The sequence below is a fragment of the Lipomyces tetrasporus genome (assembly GCF_029532465.1).
Source record: "Lipomyces tetrasporus strain NRRL Y-64009 chromosome Unknown POJ06scaffold_10, whole genome shotgun sequence".
NCBI lineage: Eukaryota > Fungi > Ascomycota > Lipomycetes > Lipomycetales > Lipomycetaceae > Lipomyces > Lipomyces tetrasporus.
The window spans coordinates 453,859-478,516 of NW_026611605.1; the positions used below are offsets into that span (position 1 = coordinate 453,859).

Here is a 24,658-nt window from a genome sequence, read left to right on the forward strand (position 1 = left end):
CATTTTTGAACCTCATAATATCCATATAAACCAGTAGATTTATAGATCAGAACGAAGCGGTTTGCCCTGAACCCCTGCCGCATATTACTCTCGGACGATAACCGCCAAGCCAGCATCTAGACCTTTTGATTATTCTGTATTACAATACTGACGAAACCAGGAACGAGATATGACTTTAATGCTGAGCAAGCACGCATCCATATAGAACAAATAAGGCAAAGTAGGAAGCAAGAGAATCTCCAAGAAGCTAGAGGAATGTACAACACTGTCTAACTAAATTAGGCTAGAGAAATGGGCACCGCTACATTGGAACACTTATCGAGCTGTAAGATACTTATCATTTCCAATGACGCCCGGATAGATCTTCCTCATTTCAATGCAGAATTCGTCAGACATGGCCAACATTAATCACGAAGGATATCAAGATCGTCTCGCTCTCGTCGAGGACATTCTACGAAAATACGGTCTTCAGGTAAACCATCATGGATCAGTGGAGACGAGCGATAAGACTAATGAGTGGTTCGTATCTTAGCCCACCGACGTAACTCCAGTCGCTTACGAAAAGGACTGCCCCTTCCCATACAACAACTTCATCTACAAAGTCGAGCTTACCGAGCCTGTGACTCCGAGCTCGTTCTCAGATGCGCCATCCTGTACCGTCAGGCCGGTGTCCGTGGGAGTGTCTAAGGTCATCATCCGCCTCAGCAACCCCAAAGCCGGTGGACTAAATCATCTCAACCGCGTCGAAAATGAGGTAGCGGCCATGTACCTCGCGCGAAAGGGACTGGGGAGCTTCAAACCCGGGCTTGAGGCCGTTATACCCGCCGTCTACGCCTGGCAGGCCGGTTCATCAGCCACAGGTGGACTCAGCTGGCTCTTGATGGAGTACAAGGCCGGCGTGCAGCTCGACGAACAATTTAATTTTCTGTCTGAGACCGAGAAGAAGAACGTCATTGAGCAGATCGCTGATGTATTTTCGGGGATCCAGCGCTGTGAGCTACCTGAAGGCGTGGATTGCTACGGAGGGCTCAGCGTTGATGGGGAGGGTAAGGTTGTCAGCGGGGAGATGACGACCCTGAAGGGTGGGCCGTGGAAGGGGTATGATGCCTTCTGGCAGGCGCGATTGGTAGCTCAGCTCAAGAATGCCGATGAAAGTTCTGCATTAGAGGGATGGCGGCCGAATGGGGTGAGGGAACGGATCGAAGGGTTCCTTGTTGATGGGTTAAGTGAAGTGTTTGCGAAAGCGGGTGTGGATATACGCAAGCGGGTGCTTGTCCATGGTGATCTCAGTAAGTACGGCTCGAAGCACTGACTGACAGGACTGATTTTTTGCTGCAGCAATGAACAACATGCTCATTGACCCAAACACAAACAACCTCACCGCCCTCCTCGACTTCGACTTCTCATTCATCGCCCCCCCAGCTCACGAATTTTTCACATCGCTTCAGGACCTCGGCGGTAATACGGGTGGTGTACACGGTCCCGACCCGACTGAAGGCAGACTCTCCAAGGCTTTGCTGACGGGGAACTTCGACGTCGAGGACATTCCAGAGGCAGGGAAGGGTCTGTGGATCAAGGCTCGGAACTGGGATGAGGCGATGGCGAGGAGGCGAACAGTGCGGCCCAGTGAGATTCAGGGAATTGAGGTACTGGATCGGTTGAGGAAGTTGGAAGGGCTGATTTGTCCGTTTCGTTTGGTTCATCCGGTGTTTTTGAAGAAGCAGACGAATGAAGAGATTGCGGAGGCGAGGGCTAAGGCGGAAAAGATGCTGGTGGAGGAGTTGGAGCACTATGGTCATTGAATGGTTTTGAAAATTACTTTTCAGTCTGAAATTTCGATTGTCAAATTACAGCTCCTCCTCACAGCTTGCCAGCCTGTCTTGAGTTATTCTGAAGCCCTTTTTAATCATGAATCGAACTTATAATGTATAGATCTTTTCTAAAGCTCATAAATTTACACTGAATAGATGCCTATAAATCGGCTAGATTCTTATAGAGCGTATTTCAGTAAGTCCACACTAATATCTACTGGGCGTCTCAGTACTAAGAAATATGGTTCTCAGTAAGATGGAGGACATAAATATATATCTTTCCTCTAGATATAGTTATGCCTTAGAGGAAACATGATATACCCTTTACTCTATACCGCTTAAAGTAGAGTAGAAAAAAGTGTAAAATAAGGCTTAATATTAAAAGATATTACATGAACTGATGGCTCTATACTATTTCTATTTGAGATACACAACATACCTCATCTGAGAATAATTATTTAATCCACTTCTCTGGTTTTATTCCTTGTTATATAGTCCCGCTCCGTCAGGTTGAGGTTCGAAGTGCGCGTACGCCACGTGCCTTACCAAACCTCACTGATACCTGTCCTGCTGTGGTCACTCCGCCCGTGGTTGTCAGCCCTTTCGTTCGTATAGCCTCGCGATCTCGAGTCGGTCAGTGCGAATTCCATTCCATGGACACATCGGACCTACTTTCCGCGCCGTCCGCCTGTCGACAGACGACTCTTCTTGACCTGCTAAGAAATGAACTCGTCCTTCGCGCCCTAACTCCCTACCTGTCGCTCCCCTCTCTGATCTCACTCGCAACAAGTTGCCACACGCTGCATGCTACTCTCCTTCGGCACCATGGCGCCATCCACGAGCTCGATCTGTCACTCTGCTCTTCACGTACCATCAACAAAGTCCTTTCTCTCGCTGTCATAAGATCCAGTCTACGCGCAGTCTACCTCGACGCGTGCATTGTCGACAACCTGCTTTTGACGAGCCTATTTACAGATTTTAAATTACGGCATTTAAGTCTTTCCTCATCGTATGGCTGGACACTGGAGCACTTGTGCGAAATCATCGAGAAATTTTACTTAGCGCCATTGCCAGTCTGCGCTGCGCCTCTTGTAGCGGAGCAAGTCCGGGCTATCTCAGTGAGCGACGCCACCACTGAGTCGCCATCAGATGCGTCGTCACCGTCGCCTACGGAGACGCTATGTTCATCTCCAGCAACGGACTACGGCGGCGACTACGATGAAGTTACGTGCTGCGTTCCCATGTGCACGAAACGCCCGACGATAAAATCTTTGGGATTACTGGGCGGTCCGACGTTCCCAACGACTTCTCTCTCCACCACGGCGCCGCTATTCGTGAATATCGCGACACGGGCGGGAATTATCACGGACTTGACACCCTGCGAGGCTCACCCGCCCTCGACATCGACATCGACATCGGACGCCGTGGCTACGGAGGGATGGTTCCTGGCTGAGCATAATCCCAGAGAGTGCCATTCGTGCGGCCCCTCGAAGGAAAAATTGTGCTTGTGCTGTCTAGTCCTGCGGTCATGCCGTGGCTGTCTGAAGTTCTGGTGCAGCAAATGCGATCCCTCTGTTGCCAAAACTAAACTAGATTGCTACGACTGTGGACCTACGTGTGAAAGTAAGGCTCGTCGCTTCCTTTGTATCGGTGACTGCGTGTGCTAATGTGTTTTGGATAGGTTGCAAGCTCGGCATAGTCAGCTTTTGCAATTTCTGTAAAGCGAAGTATTGTCGTATCCACCAAGAAGGCTCGACGGATGAATATTGCGATTGGTGCTCTTCTCGCGGTGGCCGATACCGATTTTCTTTCTAGTCAGACCTGCCATGATAGAGTTCATTTACAGAAATATGTGAAATAATTGATAGAGTAAATAATTTGGCGTTATGGGGCAAGATCTGTGTGGGTAGGATTGCAAGTGGGAGGTCGGGACGGGATGATTTACTTGTGTTTCCAATAAATGGCGTACGGAAGGATACGGGGCAGCGCGATTAGCATTAATTCCTTTCTACGTGTATAAATTTCTTGATCATCGTATGTTATATATTATTCGTGGGGTAGTGTAACAATCCGTATATTCGCTCTCCTCATTATTACGACATTGATTCCGTCCGGTCACAGTCTTTGACTTGCTCATTGCGATAAGTCTATCCACTATTAATGATTGACAGTTCCAAAGTCGTTCAAATCTAAACGATGACTCCTTCAATCCGTACCCCTTCTACCAAGTACAAACAACTACACGACTAGAAACGAAACAACGCCGAAAGACGACAAATCGAGGCAACTGTAGAGACGTAAAGGATACCATGAAGAGATAAAAACCGCTGAACCAACGCCATAAGTGATCTTCAAAAACAAAGCAAACCCTTATGACTTTTTATGATGTGTGAACGGATTGGTGCAGAGCGTTGTGCAAGTGTACGCGTGATCTGTGTGTGCTGTAAGCGTGTCGCTGTGGGTGTGAGAGTATTGCCTTGGGGGCCATGTAAAAGTTGTATTAGTTGTACGTATGTGCTATAGTTTGTATGTGTTTAGGCTTCTGATGCGTTGCCTAATTGAGGTTATGGTCAGGTTGACATTAACTGGTGACATATATCACGCCGAGGGAAAATCCGATAATTAACGCCGCGACCACGATACATGACACCAGAATCGATCGCCGTAGCCGGCGTGCCTGTTGCACCTTCGCTCCCCGCCGTCGCCGTCGCGGATTAGACGGAGCTAACGGTGTGGACTCGTCGTAATCGTAATCGTCATCCCCGTCTGCGCCGTCATCTTCGATGTATCCGTCAACGCCGATTGCAGACGCCGCGCCTCGATTGCTGAACAGTCGCGGCGAAAGTGGTGCTAAGGCGCCTTTATTCGTCGCGTAGATATTATTCAATGAACGCGGATCGTGCTGTCGACCAATCTTAGAATTTCCATTTTGGCGGAAAAAGTTGGCACCAGACGGTAACATTGGATTGTCGACGGTGTCACCAGGTTTAGTATTCCGCGATATAGATGCCGCCAGGGATGTTATTGACGGGGACCGAGACGGTTTGAATCTGCTGGACTGTGGATCGCGCGGGTTTGATTCGTACACGAATGTTTCATCTGAGTCTGAGGAGTCGTGGTCACCGACAGCTGACGCGATCTTGGCAGCAAATATATCGGCCTTCGAAGATCCTTGTGCGGTAGCTAATGGTCTTGCTTTCTTCTTCTTCTGCTTTACTGATGACTTTGCATGCTGCGCGAATTTAGCATACTATACGACACAACAGCGAGATTCAGGGACTACCCACAGTTTTGGCACTCTTAACGCTTCCCTGGGCGGATGTCGCAACAGCAACACTCGGCACTGTTGTCACGGTCTCAGTCTCGACCGTCATTGCCTTGCTCACTGTCGCAGTAACAGATGAACTACCGACTTTGGGTGTATCCGGTTTCTTGTGCGAGCCTACTGCCGGTAGGGGCACCAACCTGCGGACGGAAGCGGGATGGTCTTCAGACCTATACCCGCTATCTGATTCGGATTCCTGAGCCTGCGAAACGGCTGAGGCTGTGCGGGTCATGAACGGCCGCTGTAGAGGAGGGGCTTTGGGTGCTTGCTCTAACTGGCGGTCGTCGTCGGATGAGAGGTTCAACGGTCCTGTCCCAGGTGAAAGTGCAGCGGGATCAGCCGGTCGTCGAGGGGATGAAAGGGGGGGAGGTCGACGGGATTGGGGCGCCGGTAGCGGCGCCTCGGACGACGGTTTGTTGAGAGCTGCATCTCGCAGCGGGGAGTCACCGGCGGCGGGCATGGTATTGTATCTTGCAGTCACGCTGTTCGCTATATAAGGGTGACGGGAGCAGCAACAGCGAGCGCAAGAATCGGATCGTGATGGCGATGGCCGTGTCTCGACCGACGTCGAACAAACGAAGGGCCGAGCTCCTGTCGCTCATCCGCGAATTGTGAGGCTTGCAAACATGATAGCCGCTTACGGCGCAAATGCCACGGGCATATTGCGATTATGTATAGAGCACCCTTGCTGCATTGGGCAGCTGCACCCAGTATTTGTGCGACGCATTTATAATGCGGGTTTCTGCGATGGGCAACGGGCGGACATCAGCGTTCCACATCATAGTCAAAAGAACCCGCAGTAAAAGATAGACACTTCAATTCAGTACAGCTCCGCGGTTTGGTCTGCACTACGAAAACGTATGTACCGGCCGGGCGTATAAACTGGCTCTCACAGAAAAATTGCCGCTAGATGATATACTACGGATCAAGGTCAGGCCTGTCTAATTTAATTTACAGCGAAGCAACAAAGTGAATTTTCTTCCGAAATAAGTAACTATAACAGGCGCATGTTAAAAATGAACCATCTACTGTACAGGACACATGAGTACAGAAGAACTCATAGCAAATACGACCACGTCTCTCAAACAATATTTTATTCGTAGATTAATTGGTAGTGTCCGCTGGTGCGCAGCACTCAGCGTTAGGCTCACCTACAGTAGAAAAGCGTTGGGTTTCGGTACTGCAATGTAAGTGGATCTTTTTGTTGTGAATTGCTGTGTCATCGCACTATTTTGCTAGATGACTCATGTTTGTTCCTGGTTCTGGGTCGAGCTTGTGTATGCAGGCCCTTAAAGACTAAAGGGCTCTGAACTTGATTCTACAAAGTCCGCGTACGATGCGCCTATTGACTTGGTAATACACTATTTACCCTCAGGATGCCAAATAAGAACTTAAAAAGTATACATGCTGTGACATGCAATTCAAATCATGGCTAATAAAATGGGCAGTATTCGAAATTGACGAGTAAACCGGACTCGACTTCTCTGACGCGTTAATTGTTTGGGGTGACGCGTGAGAGGCCACTAGTTATCTAAAGACGTGTCACTCCCACTTAGGTCGCGCTTGAACGCTGTCCCAGTCGCGCTCTACCCAACTCTTTATACGCGACCCAACCTAACCTCGTCAGTTTCTTTTCAATAGCACAACACAACACGTCACACCTACTATCGGGGTCTGCATTGGCGATGACGATGGACGATACAATCCCATTATCTCGCGGTTTCATTGGCGACATGGCGAACCTCGACAGTTCCACCGTCCTCGCACGCCACCCAACCTTCACTGCGCAAGTCCTCCAGATCAAAGAACTTTCGTCCGCGCAAGCTGGCGGGCCACGGCGATTCAGATTCGTATTATCTGATGGCGATCACTTTGTACAGTGCATGCTCGCGACGCAGTTGAATGATATAGTCCTCAACAATCGCGTCGAAAGGGGGCATACGATTAAGGTGCGTCAGTACACGCCTAGTGAGATGAAAGAGAAATTGTGAGTTTACGATTACATTTACGTTCGGTTTTTTGTCGAAGCGGCTAATGGTTATAGGGTTGTGATCCTACTCGACTTCGAAGTTCTCACGCAGTATGGCGTACGCGACAAAATCGGCTCGCCCACCTCGATCGATCCTAAGGTCAACCGCCAAGGGCCGCAACCTGCTCAAGCGACATATTCCAACGGCAGCACGGGCAGTACCACTTTTTACGGTGAGCAGAAGCCTCAGGTGGCGCCTAAGGTCGAGAGCACTTATTCAGCGTATGCACCACTGTCATATTTTGTTGGTCAAGCTAACCTTCTCTAGTGCACCTTCATACGGCTCTGCCGCGCCAAGACCGCATAATTACTACACCATCGAAGGATTGTCTCCATACCAGAACAAATGGACCATTAAAGCCCGCGTGACCTTTAAGTCCGAGATCAAGCATTGGCACAACCAACGCGGCGAGGGCAAGTTATTTGCCGTCAATCTTCTGGACGAAACTGGTGAAATCAAAGCTACGGCATTCAACGACCAAGTCGACCAATACTACGACTTGCTACAAGAAGGCGAGGTTTATTACATTTCCAAATGTCGCGTAAATACGGCCAAGAAGCAGTTCTCAAACTTGCAGCATGATTATGAACTTACATTTGAACGGGACACGGAGATCGAAAAGTGCTTGGACGCGGGCGCGACAGAGGTCCCGCAGTTACGCTTCAACTTCGTCGAGAATTTGGGCAAGCTAACTGACGTCCAGAAAGACACGATCGTGGATGTCATGGGCGTTATCAAGACCGTTGGCGACTGCGCGCAGATCACGTCCAAAAGCAGTGGCCGACCATATGATAAACGCGACATCGTTCTTGTGGACTCCAGCGGTGTGTCTGTGCAGTTGACTGTCTGGGGAACGCAGGCTGTGCAATTCAGCGCAAATCAGGATGACATCGTCGCCGTCAAAGGCGCGAAGGTTAGTGAGTTCAACGGACGATCGCTGTCTCTTTTACAAAGCTCAACCTTGACCGTGAACCCCGATATATCCGAGGCGCATTCTCTCAAGGGTTGGTTTGACACGAACGGTCGCAATACAACATTCTCCTCCCTCCAATCTGTGGGCTCCAGTTCCATGAGCGGTCGTCCAGAGAACGTGAAGACGATCAAGCAGATCCGGGACGAGCAGCTTGGCATGCAGGAACAGCCTGACTATTTCACAGTCAAGGGCACAGTTCTGTTCATCCGGAACGAGACAATCGCATACGCTGCGTGTCCTACCGAAGGGTGTAACAAGAAACTCACGGACGACGGCGACGGGTGGCGGTGCGAGAAATGTAACAAGTCGTTTCCCGAACCGGTGTACCGCTACATCCTCATGTTTGCAATCTACGATCATAGCGGACAGATGTGGGTGTCCTCGTTCGACGACGTTGGTAGAGTGATTCTCGGAAAACCAGCAGGAGAGTACATGCGAATGAGGGATGAAGATAACAGTGCGTATTTGGACGAGATTTTAAAGTCCACGGGTAAGACGTATTTATTCCGTGTGCGGGCCAAGGCGGAAACGTATCAGAATACTACGAGACCAAGGTATTCAGCCATGAGTGCCACGCCATTGAATTACGCCCAAGAGTCGGCGAACTTGGTCAAATTGATACAGTCGTTTGATCTGGCGTAGTCCTCGTCCGTTTGGATTAACTCATTTTGTATTAAGGGTTTTGCTATTTATGATTGTGGTTATGTGATACACAGGCTTCGCGTTTGTAATTTTATGCGGAGATGATGTAATAAAACAGTAATGTAACAGTATGAGTTCAAGCATTTGTTGAACAGTCTATTAGTCATATGACAACGCACTATCTATGCAAGCCGCGCCAGTCCAATAGTTTCTACATCAAACTAATTATTGAAGACAATAATTCTCATGAAAAATTCCCAAATCCACATCGCCCATGCTTCACAAATCCGGTCGTGTGATGTCCGGCCCACTGTAAGGCTCGGGTGACAACAAGGTCTTCTTTCCTGAAAACGGCTCGCACGTATCCCGGCCCGACTCAGGACCTGGCTTTGGCACAGTACCCTGCTGAATCTGCTTCAACACCTTTACAATCCCGTCGCCTGTCAAATCCTCATAAAAGTCGTCGTTAATAGCGATCATAGGCGCATTGACGCAGGCACCGAGACATTCAACCTCGGACAACGTGAACAAGTTATCCGGCGTCGTCTCGCCGGGATTGATCCCCAAGTATGACTTAATCGCGTCCATAATTGCGTCCGAATTACACAACTGGCAGGGCGTTGTAGTGCAGACTTGTAAATGGTATTTACCCATCGGGGTACGATTATACATCGTGTAGAACGACGCAACTTCATACACGCGCATAGGCGGCATGCCGACCATTTTCGCGACATAGTTCATTACCGAGATCGACGTGAATCCGTGCTGACGTTGACCGATGTCTAGAAGTGGCATCACGGCGCCTTTTTTGTATTGTGGAGGGTATTTCGCTATTATTGCTTGAGCTCGCTCAAGGTTCTCGGGCGTGAACTCGAACGGGATGGAGGGGTTGTTGTCCGGCGTGTTTCGATGCTTCAACAATTAGCTTACTACATCGATAATTCAAATAATTGAATTCAAACGCTTTTGACATACCACTGCCAGAGCATGAGAAAATCGTCGCGGGACACGACGCGAGCATACAGATGACGAGATATCTGTCCGGCCAACGTTGCAAGCAAATCGACGGACAAAATAAAATGACATTATTGCAGAATTTAGTTTGCAAGATGCTGTTATTATTAAAGGCCCTTTCCAATTCCGGAATCTAAGAATCCCTAATTATTGTTTTCTAGGCCACGTTAGTCCGCCGTCTCAAATACTCATGTCATTACGGTAGTAACCTGCGAATGGACTGACCAAACCAAATGATTCAGGCTTTTCCACAAAATGATTCACGCTGCAGTGTAATTGAACTGACCACAAATTCCCTAAGTGTAGATACTTCCTATGGATATATAACAGGTCTCGTCTCCAACCCAGTTTGCACCAAGCCCAGTTTGCTGATTGGCCAACTTCATCCATCAACGTCGGCAACACATCATGGCACAACTGTCGCGACGTTGCTGCTCATCTGGTTCCGACATCAAATTCAGCATTTTGACCATTACCGTCAAACGCAATTTGGTTCGGCATAATCCATTTTATTACGACGCCACACTATGCCGATTGGGACTAGCAGGTGCCCCCGTTATTTTTTCTTTAGCTGGTGGTCCCGCGCAATAATTTGTTTGTAATTACAAGTGAATGCCCTGATCATTCCCAAAGAGGAATAGCGTGTGTATTCCCAATAATTACTCAAAGCGTGTGTCGATTCGTGTATTCCCAATAATTACTTGAAAATGTGTGTCGACGGCATCAGGCCTTATTATAATTGATGTATTTACATGAGAACTCAGAGGTCACTAAGCATGCATGGCTCGATAAAAGCATTCTTCAGCTCTGGGCCAATAGCTGCGCTCTGAAGGCTCTTGGTCGTGTTCGTGGACCTTGATGGTCACGTCCTTGGCCGACTCCGATCCTATTTGCTTATATACTCAGGAATAAGTCCCCTACGTCGAGTACGATGAACTACACATCTGCCGTCAACCATATTAGACAGATATTTTAATCATTTTGAAATTGCAGGTACTGGATGCCGTTATCTGACATGTATGAGAGCGCAACACCATGTTGGCCAGGCATCATGTCCGAACCGTTTTCGCCATTGTATGAACACAGGACAGATCCCAGTGAAACTGAAATCCGTCTTGCTTATCCTCACCTACCGCTAGGTAGAATATGATCATAGACAGGTAACTGATTCATGATTTCATTGACTAGGCTATCAAACATAGAACGAGCAATACATTTAATAATCAACAACGCCTCAAATTTAAGGAAGTGCCCAGCACGGAACGAAATCCAGTTTCATTCGTAGTTTGAATGCTTACTTACTAGTGTCAAGCACATATCGGCCAGCGATCTCGCCCTTCTGCATAAGCTCGAAGACCTTAGGTAATTCGGACAGTCCGACGATCTTGATCGGAGACTCGACGAGGCCACGAGAGAAGAAATCGATAGCTTCGTCAGTGTCCGCTCTGTTGCCAACGTACGAGCCCTTGATGGTAATGGACTTGACGACAGTGGAGAAGACTTCAGACTTGACGTATGCGTGGGCTGGAAGACCGACGACGACAACGGTGCCGCGCGGGCGAACGTACTTGCACGACAATTCAAACGGCTTCTCGGCGACGGCGACGTTGATGACGGCGTGGGGCCCGCCGTTAGTGACTTTTACGACCTCACTGACAATGTCCGGGGTAGTAGCAAAGTCGATGAAGATCTCAGCGCCGAGTGATTGGGTCAGCTTTGACTTGACGTCGCCGGTGTCGATACCGAGGACACGGAGACCCATAGCCTTTGCGTACTGGATTGCGAGAGTACCGAGACCACCACCAGCACCAGTGATGGCGACCCATTGGCCGGGCTTTGCGTCAGACTCCTTCAAGGCCTTGTAGACCGTAATACCGGCGCAGAGGATTGGCGCGATTTTCGCCAGATCGGTGCCTTTCGGGATTGGCGCAGCGTGGATGGCTTTCGCGATAGCGTACTGCTGGAAGGAACCGTCGACAGTGTATCCGGAGAGGAGTGCCTGCTGGCAATTTGGCTCGTAGCCGTTGATGCAGAATTCGCAAGACAGACATGAGCCGTTGAGCCACTTGACACCAGCATAATCGCCGATCTCAAAGTTCGTGACCTGATCGCCCTTGGCGACGACAACACCGGCACCCTCGTGGCCGCCGACAAGTGGAAGCTTAGTGTCCTGCGGAGTGTGAGCATGAAATCCGGGAGCAGTAATCGAGCCGACATACCAATGGCCAGTCGCCCTTCCAGGCGTGGAGATCGGTGTGGCAGACGCCAGAGTACTTGACGTTCACCAAGATCTCATCAGGGCCGGGGGTCTGGACTGGTATTTGTCTGTACTGAATGGGGCCGCCAGTCTTATCGAAGACCTGCGCGTACTGAGTAGTGGGGACTGAGGGAGACATTGTGATAGAGCGAGAAGATAATGTGAATGGTTGTGGGTATGAGTGACGAGAGCAGGACGGAGACGAACAGGAGTGGGCACGGATCTGGATCTTATATGTCTCCCGGGGACGGCAGTCAGGAAGAGTGGTCAGCGGGCGAGCGGACGCATTCGAGAAGGATTGCGGAGGGCAGGAGCGGAACGTGAGCGGAGGACAGGAAGCGCGCGTAAGGCAGGAGAACGCGGCGGGGCTCGATTGGCACAGTCGACGTGGTGTGGTCTGCAGCATCTCGTGTGTCTCTGGGTTTCGTCGTATGTGTATGTGGCGCGATGTTGCAGTTGCCGCTGCGGTGACTGGATAATACTCGGTGATGGGCGACAGCTCACTACGAATATCTCTAGACTTCGGACATGCAGAAGCGTGAGGCCGGATTCTCTAATTCGATGCTGTCTACATTTGCCGTTATCGAGTCTCGGAATTGTGATGCCTGCTAATCGTAGTTAGCCGCGTCATTTGTAGCGTGATTCTAGCATGTCGTGTGTTTTTGGCTTTGCTTTTTATTGCCGTTGGCTGGTGACCCCTGGTCTCCTTCGGCCCGCGATTGGTCTGTACCCGATGAACATATGGTCGTTCAGTGAAAGCCCTAGTGCGGCTCGATGACGTCACGGTCACCCCATTCCACCGACAGCTCTCCGAATGGACTTTGCACCGCTTATGCTCTATTATTATCGCTTTCTTTTCTGCGATGCCGTTTATCGGGCGACTGTTGTGTTCCGAATTCTAATGAAAGTGCAGGTTCGCAAGAGTGTGTACTGACAAGCAAGTCCTGCCCTGCAGCAAGATACTCCCGTGCAATCATTACATATTGAGGGAGCCAAGCGGGCACGGTCCAGATGGGTTAGTGTACTTCCGAGTATGACGGCCACTTCCTTCTGTCCGTTGATCGCCCCGCAGTCAACGGGCGAACAAGACACTAAATGGTCTTTCTGGGTTTTGCGATCTCGTTTCCCCGCATCTCTTTCCGCAAAGGTCTTGAGGTTTCCTCCACCCTCTCATCGCTGTTTCCGCTGTTAACACACAGTACTATTGTGGCGTACGCTGTGGCCGGCGGAAGGATAGTCAGATAATTCACATGTAATATTAAATAAAAGTCCTTATTTAGGCATATGCTGCTTGTAGAATTACTGGAAACGGTATCCGCTATGCCGGCGCGGACGTCCGGACACGTGCGGGGTCCAGTCTGCAGGAGCCGTGCAGATAAACGCCATGTATTTGCTCTCCCCGCAGTGCCTGAGTAAAATTGACGTTTGAATTCCATTGCAAGTTAAATTTTAGGGTCGTGCCTATCAAGTGAACAAGCAGGTCTGGAAGTGGGGGTTAACGACGACCGTTGGGAGGCGAGTTCAATTCCCTCGCCCGCTGGAGTATGGTACGGCGAGGCAACCACAATATATTTGGAGGGTCAACCGATTTAGAGATTAGGAAAGCCGGTCGTAGTCCTTGCTATGCTCCTAAATTCGCGAAATGCTATTTACTCATCTCTGGCTGCAGGGGTTTTCCGGACTTGTTCTGTTAATTACGTCCGAGCGAGTCAGGGGCATGCTGTCCGGAAAGTGTAGCACAGAAGGTAGCTGATTCAGGCTTATGATCGACAAGGCTGACGATGTTAAAAATGAATTATCCCCGATTACGATGTGCATGACCGGCTATAAATCGAGAGAAACATTTGAAATTTTGAATTCTCTTGTTATTTAACTAAACTTCACAAAGCAATACACATGTCTCATGCTTTTGTACCTGTCTTGTCGAGACTATGGCTATCATCTTGTCACTCTTCGGGGAAAGTCGATTCCTAAGTCCCATTGTTACATTACGACACATTATTTTCCCCTGCCACTAAATACCACGAGGCATATCTAAGTACGCGAAGCGACCGTATTCAACGCAATCGCCAGGATCGCAAGTGCTACAGTGCCAATCAGGATTTCATCATGTAGATACGATGTTGCCGAGACAACTCGCGAGGACATTTAGCTTTGCAGTATCCTGTTCAAGGTCGTATAGCGTGTTTTATTGATCGTACATTTGCCAGGGTAATGAGATAAGATGCAAGGTACCTTGCTGTTAGGTTAGACTTAAATGCGCGGCAGCAGACATTCGACGCCGCATGCGCCCAGAGGTTATTTACATCTATTGCGTATCTATTCTTCATATACAAATCTAATCGGTTGGTGCACGCAGATCAGGACAAATCTTGGCTTTATATCTGTCATAGTTCGTCCTTAACGGACCGGCCTTTTCCCGGCAGGATCACAACATACTCGATAAAAAGATCACCAAACTTTCCAGGTTGTTTCCACCGCGGCATGCCTTTCCCCTTGATCATTTGCTTTTCGCCATTCTGAACAGTCTCGCCCACCTTGCGAGATATCGTTATATTCGAGCCATCCAGGAAAGTGATATCACGTTTCCAGCCGCCTTTAAGCGCTTCTCGCCCACTTAGCACTTCGACCCGGAACATATCCGCGCCGCGCCGTCTATATCCCATATTCTCGTCGCGCTTCTCCTGCACCTCGACATACAAATCACCAGCCTCCCAGTCGGGACTCTCATCGGCCTCGTTCTCAAACACCAGCCTCGTTGCCTTCGGGGTTCCCTTCTCGACTGTGATCGTATGCGTCCTCGTCTCCCTCGCGACCTTCGCACCGTTGCAAACTGGGCACACATGCGAAATGACATTGCCATGCCCATGACACTGGTCACATGGCATCTGCACAGTCTGATACATCCCCGGTGCCAACTGCCTCCGCACGACTTTAATTCCCCGACCCTGGCACGTCGGACACTGATGGCGCTTCCCGTCCTCAGACCCAGTTCCACCACAAGCCTCACAAATAGCTTGCACAGGCACACTAAAGTCAAACGTGATGCCTTTAAACAAATCTGTCAAACTGACATCGACTCGCGTCTCCATATTCGGGCCCCGTCTCGTACCCCTAAAATGTCCTTGCCCGCCGAAAAATCTCGAAAAGAGATCGAACGGGTCGCCATGTTGCTGTGGTCCCCCGCCACCGTTCGTGCGCTGCTTGAGTCCTTCTTCGCCATATCGGTCGTAAATGTCACGTTTTTCTTGGTCGTAGAGGGCTTCATAGGCTTCCGCTAGTTCCACAAACTTGGCGGCGGCTTCCTTGTCCCCTCTGCCGCATGTTAGCTTCGTCAAATACGGAAAAGAAAAGAAAGGAATAATTTGAATTGCGATACATACGGATTCTTGTCTGGATGGTATTTTTTACTGAGTTGACGGTACGCAGACTTGATCTCCTTCTCAGTCGCACTGCGATCAATTCCCAGGATCTAGTTCACAGACCTCGAGTCAGCTCAAAAATCGCATACAAAGATTTAATAATGAAGATAAGGTACCTTATAATAGTCCGCCCCTGCCATTGCTAGAGCGGCAAACAACACAACGCACATCCAAATGCACCGCGATATCAACATCTTGCCGTCTTAGAAGCTTTTGCTATTTTGTATGTATCTGTCTATACGCTTCTTTGCTGTTCAGTGATTGATGCCCGAAAAAAAAGCAGGAGCAACGTAGGATCCCAGCTGCAATGTTAAACACAGTCTGAAAATCTAGATTATATAACCATCCAAGACACGTTGAACCAATGTCGCAGAAGACTATTTTGATTGAATGTTGGTCAGTTCCTGCCCAGACTTACTGGATCAAGTATCAAAGGCGGTCGACCTCGAACTATCCAGAACTAGATATCAGATACTCACCTCATACACCATTCCAATTACTCAACCCCACAAAAATCCGCTGTCCACCTTGTGCACGATTGTAATGCGGCCGTGAAGTGGTAATCGATCCTGACGTCTACTATTAAGTGTAGTGTGTCTTAAGTCGCGTCTTTCGCCCTGAGTGGGATTCTGAGTTCCCACGGTTAGAGTTTTGTCGACGTGGCCGAATGCTTCGAAGCCCGCGAACATTAGCAGTAGATTTGGGACAAGCGTCAAATTACACGAACTAAATGATAGTCGATATATCTACGGTACAAATGTGACAATTATTAATTCGGTATAGATTAAAACATAATCTCACAACGCCTACAAATCAATTACTATACAACAAGTAAACAAGACGACAAACGAGCAAACTGCATAATCTAAAAAAATACACCCAAATAATCCTCAAATGACAGCAAAATAGACAGCTATCGTGAATACATTGGTGATACATGTTACATAGCATGTCGTAGACATAGCAAATACCAATCATGTGAGATATCGGTCACATATCCTCGCGCAAGGGGCGCTTGGGGAACGAACACGTGCGGCCCGCGCTACTGCTTCGGACCTTGGGCGCAGTAAGTGATCTAGGAGAACGCTATGGTTGCTTGAAACCTCTTCCGCGTTGAATAATGGCATCGCTGTACAAAGCTGGCCGTACGCCGTACGATCCGTTCTGATATGTGACCGGCGCGATCTTTGATTCTGAAGTGATGGCCTTTAATTGAGTGCTAGATATGACAGTGGCGTGAATTATCCGACCTACTCCCATTAGCTGGCTTCTCCTGGGTCGTGGAAGTTAAGACATACCGTCAGCAAACGCATTGTCAATCTGCGATACACACGCATCAGCAGTTGACCTCTCCGTAAATAAAACCTCCGCTGCGATGGCTCCTTGCTCCGCGTAGGTTTTGCAGGCCTCAATACCCACACCTAGCCTTCCCAAAAAGGCGTTGACGTCGTCCTCAGTTGTGCCGACCGCGAGATTTGATATCCGGACATATGTTTTGCCACCACTTCCTTTAATCTCAAACTTCTTCTCCTTAGCAGGCTTCTCACTCATGCCTTTAATATCCACCTTCGCCTTCTTTTGCTGCGATCGATTCCCCTGTAACGCCGCAAACAAAGGATTGTCCGCTAGCTGCTTCACAATCGCCTCCTTCGTCGTCGGCCGTCCAACAGCCGCGGCCACACCATTAACATCCTTCTGCCCTTTTGATGGTGGAGCTTTTCCTATCCGTGCTGCGAACGAATTCACAGCCAGCGCAGAAGATTTGTTCAACTCGGGATTCTTTTTGCCTCTCGTCTGATCGCTCGCCGCGTCTGGCGCACCAAGGTTCGATAGTGTATACATGTCATGACCCCAATCTCCTGCCGGTGCATGGGGCGTGTGCTGAAATTGGTACTATAATCAGAAGATCAGCCATAATTCTTCACCAAAGACCGAATCACTACCTGACTTCACCTCCACTTTGGAGAATCAACGATAATCGACAGCAATTCTGGAAATAGTTACATACCCGTCCGTGAGATTGCCGTCCTCTGAACCCTCCTCGCCCTCTCGTAGGAAATCGACGTCCTGTAAACCCATTGCCAGTCTTATTCCTCTGCCCATCTACATCGAGCAACACAAGCAAGTCAGCATGATCATCCCTGCACCACACAGCACCATTTATCACTGAGAGCTAGTAAGCGGCAACTTTACCTTGTTGATCGATATCCATTGAACTCATAGTTGTAAAAGCACTAAATTATTCGTATCTGGCTGAAGAGAAGGCACCTGTCATAGGAATGAAGGAAAGCTGTGCTTGACCGAACGCTACCGACCGTAGTTGTGGAAAATGTTGTTGCGGGGCCGGAGTTGCAGGTATTACTTCGGCTTGGGAGAGTTGCGTGCCATCATCAATATGTTGCATGTCGCTAACAAACGCCTGCATGTTTGGGGCTCTAGACGTCATGCTGAATCTAGTCCCACAACTGCTTATGCACTTGGAAGTTGGAACCGGCAACAGACTTGTGGAATTGCGACGCGTCTTATTTCTTTTCTCAGTTTGTTTACAGTGGCATTCACAAATTGACTGCTATTACTGGACATACCCTGCCTATTTGATAATGCTGCAGTTGATACCACCTCCGACATCTCTCATAGTCTGTCAACTGTATTTACACGTTACCCCTAGTGCATACTGAACACGACCCTCTTATACAGCGCGCTGTGCTGGGTAGAAAAGCAAGTCAACCATGCTACGCAGGATGATAACAACAATATGGCTCCTCTTCATAGTCACTCTCACACGGTTCTTCTTTCTTCTCCACAACGCTTGCACAATCTGTATTCTCACGCCGATTGAAGTTATCGTCGCCTGTCTTCGACCACTGTGTCCGCCGTCTGTATTCAGAGATTGGGAAATCGCAAAAGATGATGACGGCATTCAGCTTGCTGACAGAGTTGAGAACCGCTCTGATATGGGTGCCACGCATGACGAGAATTCTGATGAGGGGTGTGCGTGTAGTGCGTGTTTACGGGCGAGGCTGTACCGGGAACATCGGTCTGTCTCGCAAGAGATAAGTGGCAAGTATTTCGAGTGTGTTTGTGATTTAGCTGTACGTACTAAGAAAGCTGTTCGGGTCAGAGATAGCCAAATGCCAAATATCACTGCCAGTCAAGATTACAACGCAGAAATTTGATGACATTTCAGACGCAAATAGCCCGACAGGGTCTCTTGTTTCTTCCGCGTCTTCGGGTAATATGAGTAGACTACGCAACTACCTCAAAGCTAGTGGTAACCTCGGTATCCGCAATAGGAGTCATGAAAAATTGCACGAGACTGATCTTCGTCGACGTTTATATAGAATGCAGAAATCTACCACTGCAGAAATCTCAGACATGACCGTCGTGTCGCGAGAGACACCGGCGCATCGCGCTTTATCGTTGCCTTTGGAGCCTGATAGTACAATACAATCAAGTTTCTTAGGTCCAGACGTCGGTACAGGACCACACTCACGCGAAGGTAGCAAAAATGCGAGTTATGAGTCAATCTCATTGGAAGACAATAGAGCTCCAGCGCGCCCCTCGACGCCATCAGTCTCTTCGGACCTGTCCTCCCACTCACGACTCATGCGCATATTCCAATTTCAACGCACTAAAGTCCGCTTAACCGAACACCGCCTTGCACGTTATCGTTCCCGCATTCCAGATTCTTCGAGTAGACCAGCACAAAGCCATGGATTGTCTGCCACGGTCCTGAACTATCGACTCAATGCAATGCTTAGAAATGGTTCGAATGAGTCCTTAGGATTACCGCGCATAGACGAGCAGTCTCCAGATGGATCTTCTGCTGAGTCTATTACTCCGAATCGATCGCCCGATTCATCTGGACGTCGACACATACGGGATATGTTTAGGAGGAGAATGTCGCGGCGCAGAGCGTCTTTGGTAAGCTCTTAAATCGCCTACAATGGCTCTCGCGCTCTATTGCTCGGCTGGACTTCCTCTACAGTTCCGAGTCGATCGCCCCGTTCATCTGGACGGCACAGCATACGGAGTATTATTAGGAGAGAATGTCAGGGCGCAAACGTCCAACTTTAATGACTTACAAGATGCTAGAATTACCCGATGTTCTTTGATGAGCTGAACTGTCATATCATTAGATTGTCAAATTTTCAACATTTTTGGGCTTGATGCTGTTATGATTATCTGATTGTTGTTTGCACGTCTTGTGACTATGTTGGCATTTTATGCGAAGTCTTATGATGGAAAATGATTGTTATACATCATACCATGAGTTTATTCACAAGTTTCCATGAGTAACATAGCAAAATGACAAAACAAATCACAATGTAACAAGAAAGCGACAAACGTAAAACTCAGATAACACAAATGACAAACGAAAAGACCCATCGTTCGCATGCTATGACACAAAATCAAAAACAAAAATATGAAAAAAGAAAACCGCTTTTTACATTCCCCCTTTCCAATTCTACCCAAATCCTTTATGTCACCAGTCCTACCTAAAACGCATATTAGACGTTCTGGACTTGGCCAACTCCTTGATTGCCTGCTCCTTAAGTGCCTCTTCGTGAATCTGCTGAATGGTCTTCGGGCCCTTATCAGCATTCTTAGCCTTCCACTGGGCCTTCCGAAGATCGAAGATATCCATGATCATGAACTTTATTCGACTTGGCAACGTCTCCTTCTCCAAAATATCCTTCATTCTGGAGAAGTAGATGTCGACGTGCTCACGATGAAAGCGGTCGTTGTCAAGTTTGGCACCAATAGTTCGCAGCAGACCGCACAAGCTTTCAACTTCTTCCTCGCTAGGATGCGCAACAAGCAAGTTTTGGATACATCTGTGCATAATCTTTTCAGAGAGCATATCAAGGATATAGAGTTCACCAACAAATCTCACGAGACCAAGACCTTTTCGCTTGATAGCAGCCACTTTGTAGTACTCTTCAGTGAGGACCTCAGTATTAGACTCTGCGGTCTCGTCGTTGACCTTCCAGCCCTTCTCGAACTGCTCCTGGCATTTGCTGAGCAAATATTTCCGGAACAACGCACCGCCCCGCGCAAGCTCGCCGTTCTTGTCAAGAACGCCCTCCTCAAAGATCTCATCACCAAGCGACTCCTGCACTTTCTTGCAAAATCTTGCATACATGTTGGACCAATGAGCCTCATCAGTGGCCTTCTCGAATGTCAACGTGATAACCTGTCGTAGGGTACGGCCGTTTGTTTCCCACTTTGCCTGTGAAACGATTTCAAGGATTTGGTCCGAAATCTTGTCGAACTTCTCGAGCGTCATCTTGTTCAGCATACTGTTAACCTTGCGCTGCACAACATCTGGAGGATAGATGATGGATCCATCGGGAGCCTTCTCTTCTTCGGGCTCATTCTTTCGTCGAGGCTTCCATCTATTGGCGGACAACTGTAGCTGTTCAACTTTCTCCTCAACAGGAGTTGACGCGCCAGACGCAAAACCATCAGCATTGGTAGGAGTAGCATCACCGCGCGTGCTGGATGTCCTATCAACACCTGGTCGCTTGCCCCGAACACTGCCCTGTCTGTTGTTCCTCATACCACTCATGCTGGAGATCATGTTCGAAAGCTGAGCGGTCGAATTGCCCATCTTGCCGAATGAAGGCGTCCGGTTAAGACCCATAGGATTCGACATATCCACGCCTTGTCGCGCGTTACTTAAAGCAAATCGCTGATCGGAGGAAAGTAGTGACGGCTTCGAGCCTAGCTGACCCATGCTACCCAACTGTCCCATAGCAGCGAAAGGATTCGTCGGCATGCTAGGAGTTCGCGAGCCTTGCCGGCCAGCACCGCTAGCACTTCGACTAGCAGATGGTCGCTTCCCATCTTCACTGTCCTGAAGACTCTTCGTCCGCTGCTCCCAGTCGTCTGTTGGCCGGGCCGTGACAACGTTCTGGAACTGCAACAAGAAAGCAGCATCATACTTAAACTTTCCAGGTGCAGCTTTAGCATTCAATGCAACAACGGGAGGACTAATGCCAGAAGGATATGTAATAGCGTTTACATCATCAATAAACTTCGCCCTCTTGATAGCGACTGCGACCGAGATATCGTTAGCCTCCACAGGTTCGACAATAGGTGTCTTATCCTTCTTGTCAGCGCTCTTGGGAACGGCGGAGGGAAGGGTGGGTGACCCAACTGATTCGGGCGTAGCAGGGGTACCGGTACTAATGGGAGTCTCATCGTCGCTCTCCTTGGCTTTGAGTTCCGACTCAAGAAGCTTCTGCTTCTGAACCTCTGCTTCGGCCGCGAGCTTTTCCTGCTCTGCCTTCTCCTTCTGGAATAAGAGCTCCTCCTCTTCCCGCTTTAGCCGCTCTTCCTCTTCCCGCTTGAGCCGCAATTCCTCTTCCCGCTTAAGGCGCTCCTCCTCTTCTTTCTTTCGGAGTTCCTCCTCCACCTTTAAGCGTTCCTCTTCCTCTTTCTTGAGCCTTTCCTCCTCTTCTTTCTTGAGTCGCTCCTCCACTTCCTTCTCGAGCCGCTCCTCTTCTTGTTTTTTGAGTCGCTCTTCTTCCTCCTTCTTCAGTCTCTCTGCTTCCTCCTTCTGGAGTCGCTCTTCTTCCTCCTTCTGGAGTCGCTCTTCTTCCTCCTTCTGGAGTCGCTCCTCCTCCTCTTTCTTCAAGCGCTCTTCCTCTTCGTGTTTCTTTCGCTCAGCTTCCTCCTTCTCCTTCTTCTCCTTCTCGATGCTTTGATTTATCTTCTCCATGACTTCGGCCTTAGCCTTCTCGCACCGCTCGCGCTTCTCATCCTCTGTGAAGACAGGAGTACTGCTGCCTTGTCGACTATGTTCCAAAGATGGAGCAGGGCTAGCAGACGTGACAGGAGTTGAAATGCGTTCAGGAGTAGGTGAGGGCGTGGCATGAGCTAGGACAGGAGTAGAGACTTCTTTCTCGATCTTGACCTCAGCATTGGTGGCAGGATTTATGATTTTGATGGCGTGGCTGACAGGCTTCTGGAGCTGAGGAGCAGGCGACGACGGAGTCAAAGCAGGTTGAGGTGACATGGTTGCGGGAGGAACACGAGGGCTCTGATCGGGAATGCCCGCCGCTCTGTCTTGCGTTGCATAGAATGGCTGGACAGGTTGCGACGATGGTGTCGCATACACATTGGGCGCATAACGGTTGTTACCATACTGTGCATACTGATAGAACATGTCCTGAGTGGGAAACTGCGGAGCAGCCAGGTTAGGTATCACTCCACTATTCGGTAAAACAAGGACAGATGGAAAATCAGCACATACTTGCTGAGCGCCGTACGCTGGCTGATAGTAAGGATACCACGGCGTAGGCTGTGGCGAGCCCATCACTAGTTGGGCTGGAGCCATCTGCGGAGTAGCAGCTGGCGACTGACCAGAATATGACCGGTTGTTCCGCCCATTATGCTTCTGCGGCGACTGTGAATAAGGAGCTTGCTGCTGGTAGTGTGTGTTCGGGCCTCCCCTAGGCGGACCACGTGGCTGCTGAGCACCAGGAGGGAAGTTGTTGCCGTAGCTGCTAGAGTATTGGTGATTCGACGCGCCGTTATATGGCTGCGGATGCGCCCGGCGAGGTGACTGTGATGCAATCTGTGTTGTTGGTGGTGTCGGAGGTACAGTGTCCGGTCGCATGTGATGACTGTTACCTATTTGTACGCCTGTCGAATTTGTCTGAGGCGTATTCTGATAAAAGATAAGGGATTAGTTAAATCCCTCAATAAATCCAAAAAGGGTTCGCAGTTGAGAGAGAAAATATTCTAGAGAAGAAAAACTACTTCTCCGGGAAAAGTGGTGGAGAAAAGAAGGAAAGGAAGAAGGGGACAAGAGGCAAAGGGAGGAAGAAAAAAAAAGCGGCGGCGGCAGAGGCGTCGGCAGACGATGAGATGAGATATTGGAGCCATGCATCTATGGCATATATTGCGCAAACGCGCAAACATCGCCGCAGTTGAAACCTAGAACGCAGCATGGCCACAAGAATGACATCGCCTCCCAACAATACTCCAAGCAATCGAGCACTGCAACGAAAGACCCCATCACCTGCACCGCACCTCCGTTGTACACGGATCCGAAAGTTGCAGAATGTCATCGATATAGCGTGCTGTATGTTCAAATCGGAATGAATAAGGTATTGATAATAATTAGAGAGAATACTGTGCCACCGGATTCTGGTGTTGGCAAGCCCTCCTCGTTCATTGACAACGTGATGGAATTCAGAAAACAGCGAAAGAAAAAATGTACTTACGTCGCGCTTATCTGTAGTCTCTACTGTACCAAACTTAACTGATCCATTGGGAACTGCCTGAAACCGAGGAATTCCGCCGCTAATTACAGCGTGGGGAGGAACTGGCGAAGCCGAGTTGGATGGAGGCTGAGCGGACAGGCTAGAATTCATAGGGCTCAGATTTGCAGACTGGGAATTAGTGGTGCCAGGAATGCCTAGACTTTCTCCGCCGGCATTTATCGAACCAAACTGAATTGGTGCGGATCCGTTTGTCGCTATCGACGGCTGGTTTTGCTGTGCCGAAAAGTGGACTGCGTTGTTCAACGACCACGTTCTCCGAGGACCTGGTACTGCAGATGGCTGATTCACTGTAGATTTCCTTCGAACATGGCCATGGCCATTGAAGTTGGATGGAACATTGGAAAAATGCGTAGGGCCAGTAGCGGCCTGGCTGATTGATGGGGACACGATGGGCAGTGCAGGAGGAACAGCTGCAGTTGTAACAGCGAGCTTTCTGCTGTTCACTGAGCTGGTCTGATTCGCCTGTAACGAGAGTTCGGCTGTGTATGTCGAGGATTTGGAATTAATCGACGCCGGAGGAACTCTTCCAGCTACTTGCGCGTAATTGACAGTAGCTGCGACTCTATTCAATGTTTCAGACTGCGTTGGACCTTGTAACGTGGCTGAAGCCGGAACTGAAGAGCTTGAAATTTCAGGATTACTCGATGTAGTGACTGTAGATTCTGTAGTGGTGGTCATATGTCGAGGATAGTATAGTTGCTGTATAGAATGTTAGTGGGGATAATGAAAGGCGCTTGGAGCCTAAGCGTTGATAACTAACACGCCCAAATTTTTTTGTTCGTGTAGATACAAAATTCGTGGTGCCTGGGAACTTAGGGCTTCAAACTATTTTGGTAGGTTTTCACCGAACGATGCCGTTCGCAGCTGTGCTGCTCTACGCGCGCCAA

The 24,658-nt window shown here is 49.1% G+C and overlaps 11 protein-coding genes across 11 annotated transcripts; 4 read left to right on the forward strand and 7 right to left on the reverse strand.

Annotated features, from left to right (window-relative positions):
- Positions 1-394: 394 nt before the first annotated feature.
- On the forward strand, positions 395-1,802 carry POJ06DRAFT_240331 (phosphotransferase; the record flags this gene model as incomplete). Its single annotated transcript, XM_056186086.1, has 3 exons — positions 395-472; positions 533-1,289; positions 1,339-1,802. 3 exons carry the CDS (start codon positions 395-397, stop codon positions 1,800-1,802), a joined length of 1,299 nt encoding a protein of 432 aa, XP_056041261.1.
- Positions 1,803-2,171: 369 nt separating this feature from the next.
- POJ06DRAFT_260176 (uncharacterized protein) lies at positions 2,172-3,843 on the forward strand. The gene is made up of 2 exons (XM_056188451.1): positions 2,172-3,434; positions 3,493-3,843. Exons 1-2 carry the CDS (start codon positions 2,465-2,467, stop codon positions 3,624-3,626), a joined length of 1,104 nt encoding a protein of 367 aa, XP_056041262.1. The 5' UTR covers positions 2,172-2,464; the 3' UTR covers positions 3,627-3,843.
- Positions 3,844-3,935: 92 nt separating this feature from the next.
- POJ06DRAFT_22816 (vacuolar segregation subunit 7-domain-containing protein) lies at positions 3,936-5,798 on the reverse strand. The gene is made up of 2 exons (XM_056185758.1): positions 5,099-5,798; positions 3,936-5,043 (listed from the first exon to the last, which is right to left on the reverse strand). Exons 1-2 carry the CDS (start codon positions 5,594-5,596, stop codon positions 4,393-4,395), a joined length of 1,149 nt encoding a protein of 382 aa, XP_056041263.1. The 5' UTR covers positions 5,597-5,798; the 3' UTR covers positions 3,936-4,392.
- Positions 5,799-6,726: 928 nt separating this feature from the next.
- POJ06DRAFT_226964 (uncharacterized protein) lies at positions 6,727-8,929 on the forward strand. The gene is made up of 3 exons (XM_056185740.1): positions 6,727-7,123; positions 7,181-7,387; positions 7,434-8,929. Exons 1-3 carry the CDS (start codon positions 6,822-6,824, stop codon positions 8,779-8,781), a joined length of 1,857 nt encoding a protein of 618 aa, XP_056041264.1. The 5' UTR covers positions 6,727-6,821; the 3' UTR covers positions 8,782-8,929.
- Positions 8,930-10,163, reverse strand: POJ06DRAFT_260185 (thioredoxin-like [2Fe-2S] ferredoxin-domain-containing protein). The gene is made up of 2 exons (XM_056188452.1): positions 9,757-10,163; positions 8,930-9,693 (listed from the first exon to the last, which is right to left on the reverse strand). Exons 1-2 carry the CDS (start codon positions 9,865-9,867, stop codon positions 9,061-9,063), a joined length of 744 nt encoding a protein of 247 aa, XP_056041265.1. The 5' UTR covers positions 9,868-10,163; the 3' UTR covers positions 8,930-9,060.
- A 926-nt stretch (positions 10,164-11,089) lies between these two features.
- Positions 11,090-12,191, reverse strand: POJ06DRAFT_201462 (chaperonin 10-like protein; the record flags this gene model as incomplete). The annotated part of the gene is made up of 2 exons (XM_056185240.1): positions 11,090-11,965; positions 12,015-12,191. 2 exons carry the CDS (start codon positions 12,189-12,191, stop codon positions 11,090-11,092), a joined length of 1,053 nt encoding a protein of 350 aa, XP_056041266.1.
- A 2,147-nt stretch (positions 12,192-14,338) lies between these two features.
- POJ06DRAFT_260191 (uncharacterized protein) lies at positions 14,339-16,113 on the reverse strand. The gene is made up of 4 exons (XM_056188453.1): positions 15,954-16,113; positions 15,591-15,851; positions 15,436-15,524; positions 14,339-15,367 (listed from the first exon to the last, which is right to left on the reverse strand). Exons 2-4 carry the CDS (start codon positions 15,666-15,668, stop codon positions 14,440-14,442), a joined length of 1,095 nt encoding a protein of 364 aa, XP_056041267.1. The 5' UTR covers positions 15,669-15,851; positions 15,954-16,113; the 3' UTR covers positions 14,339-14,439.
- Positions 16,114-16,237: 124 nt separating this feature from the next.
- Positions 16,238-17,933, reverse strand: POJ06DRAFT_260203 (uncharacterized protein). Its single transcript, XM_056188454.1, has 4 exons — positions 17,668-17,933; positions 17,483-17,577; positions 16,773-17,367; positions 16,238-16,724 (listed from the first exon to the last, which is right to left on the reverse strand). The coding sequence occupies exons 1-4, from the start codon at positions 17,693-17,695 to the stop codon at positions 16,561-16,563; spliced, it is 882 nt and encodes a 293-aa protein (XP_056041268.1). The 5' UTR covers positions 17,696-17,933; the 3' UTR covers positions 16,238-16,560.
- A 6-nt stretch (positions 17,934-17,939) lies between these two features.
- On the forward strand, positions 17,940-19,715 carry POJ06DRAFT_260205 (uncharacterized protein). Its single transcript, XM_056188455.1, has 2 exons — positions 17,940-18,534; positions 18,596-19,715. The coding sequence occupies exons 1-2, from the start codon at positions 18,204-18,206 to the stop codon at positions 19,408-19,410; spliced, it is 1,146 nt and encodes a 381-aa protein (XP_056041269.1). The 5' UTR covers positions 17,940-18,203; the 3' UTR covers positions 19,411-19,715.
- POJ06DRAFT_22980 (uncharacterized protein) lies at positions 19,691-23,343 on the reverse strand. The gene has a single exon (XM_056185781.1). The coding sequence runs from the start codon at positions 23,099-23,101 to the stop codon at positions 19,970-19,972; it is 3,132 nt and encodes a 1,043-aa protein (XP_056041270.1). The 5' UTR covers positions 23,102-23,343; the 3' UTR covers positions 19,691-19,969.
- On the reverse strand, positions 23,241-24,449 carry POJ06DRAFT_240341 (uncharacterized protein; the record flags this gene model as incomplete). Its single annotated transcript, XM_056186087.1, has 1 exon — positions 23,241-24,449. The coding sequence occupies one exon, from the start codon at positions 24,447-24,449 to the stop codon at positions 23,241-23,243; it is 1,209 nt and encodes a 402-aa protein (XP_056041271.1).
- Between the last annotated feature and the right edge of the window lie 209 nt (positions 24,450-24,658).